The sequence below is a fragment of the Rattus norvegicus genome, chromosome 4, assembly GCF_036323735.1.
Source record: "Rattus norvegicus strain BN/NHsdMcwi chromosome 4, GRCr8, whole genome shotgun sequence".
In the NCBI taxonomy this organism is placed as follows: domain Eukaryota; kingdom Metazoa; phylum Chordata; class Mammalia; order Rodentia; family Muridae; genus Rattus; species Rattus norvegicus.
Window position 1 is genome coordinate 168,767,936 of NC_086022.1, and position 8,241 is coordinate 168,776,176.

The 8,241-nt window shown below is 47.2% G+C and overlaps 1 protein-coding gene across 2 annotated transcripts in view; it reads left to right on the top strand.

The window, feature by feature from the left end:
* Etv6 (ETS variant transcription factor 6) overlaps positions 1–8,241 on the top strand; it is a 239,413-nt gene that overhangs the window by 187,531 nt on the left and 43,641 nt on the right. For both annotated transcript variants that reach the window (NM_001037353.1, XM_039107692.2), the window contains exon 3: positions 1,190–1,354. In NM_001037353.1, coding sequence (NP_001032430.1) covers positions 1,190–1,354 — 165 coding nt within the window. The remainder of the gene's footprint in view (positions 1–1,189; positions 1,355–8,241) is intronic.

Genomic DNA, 8,241 nt, shown 5'->3' on the forward strand with positions numbered 1-8,241 from the left:
TTGGAGGATGAAGCCCCCGACAGACTCTTCACTGTCAGGATTCAAATTGTAAATAATTATCAAAGACTGCCCACCACCGAAGAGCTCTTGCTCATAACTACGTGTAATGACACCAAGCATACTGGAAACGACTTGTAAAAGTATTACTGACTTACTGACTGACAAACCAGGAATACATTAATATATCAATTAATTAATTAATTAAGGTATATTTTTCAAAAGATATGTGTGAGCAATAATAGTGTTGTGTATGCTTCTACAAACCTCTCCAATGCCCAGGTTAATAGCAGATGCCTGGATTCCCATCCCCATTTCTGTACCCAGCCTGTTGTGATATCACAGGTCTGTAGCTTCTAGAACATTCCACATGTGCTCGTGGAAGAGTAAGGGTGAAAGAAAAAACAATGTTAATATCGTTGTGAAAGAGTTTTTGCTGTAGATAATGGGCAAAGGCCTTGGGAACTCTCTGGGTTCCCATGATCACCCTTTGAGAACTATTGTTCTAATCGCTTGAAGGATGTATCAGAAGTGCCCACAGCAGAAAAGTCAAACATACAGACTCCCTGCCTCGTAGAGAGCCAAGCTGAGCCACCCTGTGGTAGCCTTGGTAGTCTGTGTGACCCACTTTGAGTCCATCTGCAAGACAAGGCCTCGTGTTTGCCAGAGGCTAGCCTGCCACTTCCCAGAGGATGAGTAAATGACTCTTCCTGGAAGAAGTTTCAGGATGCTTCATCCTTTGGCAGCTCTCAGAGGCGGGATGGGTGTCAAGGTCAGCACTGGAACACTCCCATTTCAAAGGACTCTGCCACAGTCAACATCAGCCCTGAGTCTAAGGTCTCCAGCTAAATGGTCTGAGATTTGTCAGGATTCCAGGCCTCCTTGGGTACCCCACCACCACCACTTTAAAGCCAACAGGAAAGTAATACAGCCTCAGGGCAAGGCTCTAAGACCTGTCCCTGAAACAGTGGAAAGGGGGTTCCCCTCATTTTACCTCTAAGTAAAAAGTTAATGCAACACCACTCTTAAGCACTCCACACTGAAGTACTTACAAACCTGGGCCTTGGAACTCAACCCAAGGGCTCTTGAGACAGAGAGTCTCCATTCTGTTAATTATTCTGAGACCTTTCCCCCTTTGTCCCAACTGTGTGACTGACAAGATCTTTTCTCTCTGCCCCGTGTTGTCCAACAGGTTTGCAGCCCATTTACTGGAGCCGAGATGACGTAGCCCAGTGGCTCAAATGGGCAGAAAATGAGTTTTCCTTAAGGCCCATCGAGAGCAACACATTCGAAATGAATGGCAAGGCCCTGCTGCTGCTGACCAAAGAGGATTTCCGCTACCGATCTCCTCATTCAGGTGAGAGAGTCTGGTTCCCAGCAAAGAAATATAGCTGATCTATCCCAGACTCACCATAACCCACGAGACCCTCCACAGAAGTTCTCATGGGAACAAACACTGACATTATAAGGAAGGGAAGGTCTACTGGCACTGGCCGGTGTGTGGAAAAGACGAGGTCTCCAGACTGAAGAGACTGTTAGAAGTCACTCACCTGCGCCCAGATGCTGGAACTTTAAGGGGTCTAGTGACCAATCAAATAACAAATGACAGCAATCCAGTCATCGAATAAGAAAGAAAAGAGTTTGGGCATTGCCAATACCTTGACAGAATCCTTTTATCTAGTCCTTGAGCAGTTAAATAGTTGCCCCATTAAATGGATCCAGAGTGATTAAAATGCAGAGACACACTTGATGACTGGACTCGGAAGGACCAATTAATGAAGGAGAACAGACATGTTTCCCTTCATATTCACTCTTATGTAGAGTTATTGCACACGTAGCATTCAGGTAGACTAGATTAACATTTCCATTATTTTATGGTAACAAAATCACTCAAGTTACTATCAACTTAATTCACAGCATGCTCGATAGACCTGTTTAAAAATAAAAAGAAACTCACTTTTCAGCTTCCTTTAGTGCACTTAAAATTCGTTGGTAAACTAGGCATCATGGTATACACTGTAATCCTTGCACTCAGAAGCCTGAAGCAGGGGGATCATGAGTAGATCACTGAACTATATCTTGAGACCCTTTCTCCAAAACAAAGTAAGTGTGTGTGTGTGTGTGTGTGTGTGTGTGTGTGTGTGTGTGTGTGTGTGTGTGTCTGAGTAATTTCCTAGATGTACTGGAAGTCATGGTCTTTTGATGTTCCAGGGTGATTTTGTATATCATTTCTATACTTTCCAACTTACCAGTGTCCTTATCTTTAGAAATACACTTTTCTTAACATTTGTCCCATCTAGAAAAGTCTCATTTCAAAGTGGAACTGAAAATTACCTGCCTGCAGCTCCTCAGACCAACCGTCTAAATAGAAGGTGGCTTGCTAGTGGTAGAGGCAGAGAATCCTAGAATACAAATCACAGAGGGCAGTTTGCCAGAAATGTCAAGGCTACTGCGTGGCCTTGACCAAAGACACCCACACGTGGCTCTTTCTTATCTTGCTGTGTCTTTGAACAAGGAGTGGAAAGTGTTAGAGAGATGCTTAGGGAAGTCACTCATGGGAAAATTGTTAGCTCTCCGGCTGATATATGAAGGTAGTGCCGGCAGCTGGTCCGTCTGTCGTGTGGAGAGATGTGTAATAGTGCGCAGTGTGGCTGATGCTTTCCTTAATAAACTGCACGTCCCTTAACCGTATTTCTGTTTTCTCACGAGCTTATGACTTATCTTCCTGTATAGTCTGCATTCAGCTGAAAGTAATTATCCTGTTATATGTGTCTTCTGATTTGTTCTCAAATACAACATTAGCATACTTCTACAAACTGCCCCACTTTCTCAGGATCTCTGTTTTTAAGTCATAAATATGAACCTAACTCCATTTACTTGTTTTTAAGTGAAAGAATGTTCTTTGTTTCCATGATTTTAAAATTCAGATAGTGGGATCTTGTGACTTCATGTTCTCCTTCCACAATGTGGTCCAGTTATCAGCACAAATATGTATGCTGGGAAGTGTGTGTGTGTGTGTGTGTGTGTGTGTGTGTGTGTGTGTGTGTGTGTGTGTTGGGGAGGTGGAGGGGTTTAAAGATGGAGCCCAGTTAAGTGAGGTAGATCACTGAAGTGGACTACCTCTCCCCTATAGTAAATGGAAATTTTTTAATTCAGTTTAGCTACCAAAATAGATTGACTAGAACTAGAGCCAAGCAAAGTTCAGAGTCCACACTGTCCCATCACAACAGTGGGCACTTGGGAGCCGCCCCACACACCGGGCCTGGGACCATGCTGTTTGCACTACTGAATTCTCAGTGGAACTCCAAAGGTGAGCTGCAGGCTCCATTTTTTTAATTTATTTATTTATTTATTTATTTATTTATTTATTTATTTATTTATTCACTTTCAACCCAATTATCAGCCCTCCTTTCTTCGTACCCACCTCACACAAGTACCCCTCCCATTCCATATTCTCGTCTTTTGAGAAGGGGAAATTCCCCTCTGGGTGTCTTCTCCCCCTTGGAGTGTCACCCTCCCCCCCACCACTAACACACACACACACACACACACACACACACACACACACACACATAGGGGTTGGGGGGAGCACGCAAGCAAGCAGGACTAGGCAAATCCTCTCCCACTGAGGCCAGACAAGATCCCATTTAGGGATACAAGATCCACAGGCTCAGGGACAGCCCATGCTGCAGTTGTTGGAGGACCCACATGAAGACCAAGCTGCACATCTGCTGCATAGGTGCAGGGGCCCAGGTCCAGCCCGTGCTTGCTCTTTGGTTGGTGATTCAGTCTCTGTGAGCCCCCGAGGGTCCAGGCCAGTTGATTCTGTTGGTCTTCCTGTGGAGTCCCTGTCCTCTTCGGGTCGCTCAATCCTTCTCCCAACTCTTCCACAAGACTCTCCGAGTTCTGTCTAATGTCTGGCTGTGGATCTCTGCATCTCTTTCCATTGGCTGCTGGGTAGAGGCAGGCTCCATTCTTAAACCATCCACAGGCAGAAAGGACCCACCAAAGGGAATTTCCTGACAACTTATGCCTCCCTCCCACACCAGGCTTTTACTTATTTTATTTTCTCTCTCTTATAATTGGTCAAAAGGAAACCAAAACTTCTGAGTCAAAAAGAAATAGAGGCGAGAAGTGTTGGCAAACTGGGGAGTGTGTTACTGGAGTCTGCATGTCAAAGAGTACGAGCGTAGCAAGTCGTCACCTACAAAGTGCACACCTCACCGGTGTCAAGGTTCCACGGTCAACCCACTAACCCAGAGAAACAGCAGGCTGAGGGGAGACTCTCAAGTAGCAGATGGCATTTACGCAGTGGCCCTCCGGTCCCAGCCTTGTGAGCCCCAGCAGCCATACGATGAGAGCTTCAGAGCTAATCACAGCCTTTCACCAGTAACTCCATTCCTAAGAAAATATTCCAAGGAAATTATCCCACAGTGGACAAAGAAAATGTGCCTAGTGAGTCTATTTATAACAGTAGAAACTGGAAATAGCCCAGCCACCCCCCAATATGAAACTAGCTAGACAACCTTAGAGATGGTCAGCATAACGGGGTACCCCACAGCTCAGCACCTAACTTCATTTGTTCCTTTGTTTATCATTTCTCCATCGTGTCATTCAGTGCCTTGCGTACCCCCTTCAGGGTCTGAAGAGGAGGCAAGATGGAGGATGGGGCAGTCTGGCTAGAGCCTTGGAACAGTGGAAAGGATTAGAACCAAGGCAGGGCCAACAGAGGGAAGGGACAATCCCAAGAGTAAAGTGGACAGAGCCCCCAGGCTTGTCCTGTTAGATGAGAGGGAGGGAAGATGTGAGATGGACCCCAAATTCCCGACCTGATTCAGATGACGGCATTTACTGAACTAGAGAACCCCTTCTGGTTTGCAAAGATTTCTGCGTTAGACACTTGGTCTGTGAATCAGTCAAGAGGTTGTGGTCCCAGTAGTCAGAAGGCATCGTGACTGGAACCGATCAGGCCAAAGACAAGCAGAGTCTTGGGAACAGATGCAGTTGTCCAAGAGGAACTGGTGGGGATGCTGGGAAACTCAGTGTTCCAGAAGGAAGAGCGGGAAGGTGGGAAGAGAGCCAGAGGAGCAATCCTGTCAGCCAGGAAGCATCCTAGAAGGGAGGGGACAAGCTCAGATTCCTGGCAGCAAAGGCTGCTAAGGTGGCACTGCTCCCTAAGGGCCAAGGCTGCCCTCTGATTTAACACCAGGGAGGTGACCTCAGCAAGAGCAGTTTAGGGAAGGCTTCAGAGGGGAAAGCAAAATGAAGAAGTAGAGATGACAGAATCGACAGCTCCTGGGGGTGGTTGGCTGTCAGATGAGGGGAGAGCTGGCTCCTGACCTGGAAGGGACGATAAGAACCGAGGGATGAGGGAGGAGCACAGGGACCCTGAAGCTGCTTATATAGTAATGGACAGAAACCAAAGGTTTTGAGATGAGACTGCATGGAGGGAAGGGTTGTAGAGAGGCCCAACTATAAACTGGAAATTTCTATATGAAATTGTGTCCGCGGAAGGAAAAACAAACATCCGCACACAAAAGTGACATTAGTGAAACTGTGCGTGGGCTATTTAATGCAAAAGTACTGAAGCTGAGAGAGGATGACTTGTCCGTGAATGGAAGTCGTGCCCACAGGAAATGCCATCCAGTCAGCACGTGTTCTGTGAGACCAGTGTTAGGCACTGTCTCCTTTGTCTTGCCAGCTCTGGGGCACTATTGACATTCTGCACAAAAGCAAGCTGAGCTATTAGCACCTTAAACTAAGAATCCTAGGAATCAGAAGGGCTGAGGTAATCTGCGTTAGCGCAGCAGGCTGACGGGAGAGGGGCCAGGCTTCAGACCTGGGCTGGCCTTGCTCTCGAGCCCAAATTCCATGGTCCAAAAGTAAAATGAATCATTTTCAGAACCTGCTCCCCTTCCAGCAGCATCCTTGGGTTCTTGATCTTCAGACACTGACAAAACTAACAGGAAACTCACATGGTATTTTTTCACTTTCTCTTCTGTTTGTTTTAAACAACCAGCCCATCCCCCACTGAGGGTTAAACATAGTGCCTCACAGGCCAAGCTCCAACCGTATTTACCTCAAGCCCACACCCATCCTCACTCTCACCCACCAATCCCGCCTCAGCTTGCTTTCTTTCTGGACAGGGTCGCTGACCAATCCAGACAGATCTTGAGTTAGCATCCTTTAACTCAGCCTTCTGAGTAGTTGGGATTTGCAGGCCCCAGCTTTTAAAAGAAATTCAAATAAAATGATACAGCGTGGAGCTGGAGAGCTGTCTCCGTGGGTAAGGTGTGCTATAAGCATGGGGATCTGTATTCCCAGGTCTTCAGCGCTCGCTTAAAAAGTTGAGCATGGCTCTGTGTGCCTTTAACCCCAGCAATGAGAGACAGTGACGACGGGAGTACTAAGAACTCACCTGGCCACCTAGCATAGCCCAAATGGTGAGCACTGGCACACCCTGTCCCAGACAGTAAGGCAGAGGTGATGGAAGACACCTGATGCAGTCAGATGCACACATCCCCATCACACCACACACACACACACACACTCACTCACTCACACACACAAGCAGACTTTCAGAATCTCAAAATAGGTTGGTTTGCCTGGCTTTCAAAATACATGTCTAAAAGCGCACATTGAAGCTGTCTGAGTTTCACCGTGTGTATGGACCCAGGATCACATAAGAGTGTTAGTACATAACGCTGAAGGGTACAAACTTTCAGTTTCCAGCGCTCCGGCCAGGGAAGAGTGTAAGTGACGCTCCCAACTTCCTAGTGAACCCGCCGTGCAGCACGAGTGTGTCTGGGCCTTGCACACAAGCATGCGTATATGTGCAATATTCGTATAGTCGAACCAGCTGTTGACTCTGAACGCAGAGACCTGGGTTTCATTGCATACCACTGTAGAGGCACCCGTTAGGGCCTGTCATTCCTTTTCTGAGTCTGAGAGTTTCGAAGTTGAACGCACACTTCTATGGCCCCAGCTTTGTTTTCACTAGGCAAATAGACAATTTATTGCAAGTACCTCTGTGTTCCAAAGGTCTCTTCGTCACTGTTCTCTTTACTTCTGTGATGCAGAGCTGAACGCTTTAACGCAGGCTCACTCACAAGGGTTAAGAGAGTTGCGGGGAAGAAAGTAAGACGTGCCTGAGAACAAGGGTGTGGGATTTCCAAAGAGAAATCCCCAAAAGCCAGATGTACCCAAGTGCGCACAGACTGTCCAAGGGAGAGTTGCCAGGGTTACATTTTGGATTTGACGTCCTGGGCCGGCATGATGGCTCAGTGGGTAAAGACGCTTGCCTCCATGTCTGTGGATCTGTGTTTGATCCCAGACACACATGGTGGAAGGAGAGAACCGACTCCCATAAGGTGTCCTCTGAAAGCCACATGTGCGCTTTGTTTTATGTTTCTGCAGGTGCACGTGCGCCCGCACACACATACACACACACACACACACACACATATACACACACGTGTACACACACACACAGCACATATGTGATAATAATAATTAAGGAAAAGTAAATGAGATTATTAAATTCACACTTGGGAATTTGAGGAGTCCACCCACAGAACATGTAAGTGTTAGAGAAGGGCACCAGACGTGGAGAGAGGTCCGGGGCCACCCTCACCTATTTAGGAAGTTATAGGCAAGGCATGTTTTTGAACACTCTGGAAACTAAGACCAGGGTATAGGAATTCTAGGAAAGCCATATTCCAACTCAACATAACTTTCTACCAGGTTCTAGAGTCATCAAGAAAAACGGTGTTCATATGCCAGGGCTAGCTGCCCATCACAGGACTTACCCCGCCAAGGCTGTTTCTTGGCAGGGGAAGGGGAGCAAGGGGACTCCTAGAGAGCAGAAGTTTGGGCCAATCTAAGACATTTCTAGAATCCTCTTTAAGGCCTAACATTCCAAGTTGTCACAGGTTATTGACAGTCCACACACAGAGAGAGCGTGCACTGTGCACTGCCCCTTCCATAGCACTGAGCAATCCGTAGCTCTGGGCCACTTCCTCTGTGCAAGCTCCTGACTGTTGAGGGCCCATGCCTGATCCAGCTGTGCCTCCCTCCACGCATGGGTCAGAGTTAACTTTACCTGACATCGATAGGACTCAGGCTCCCACAGCTCTCAGCCACCCCCATGCATTTGCATGGCGTCTGGAGCAGGGTCCAGGTAAGGAGCTGGCAGAGACTGCTGATGCCGGTCCCTCTTCTTCCTCCTGTGGGAACACCTCCCTG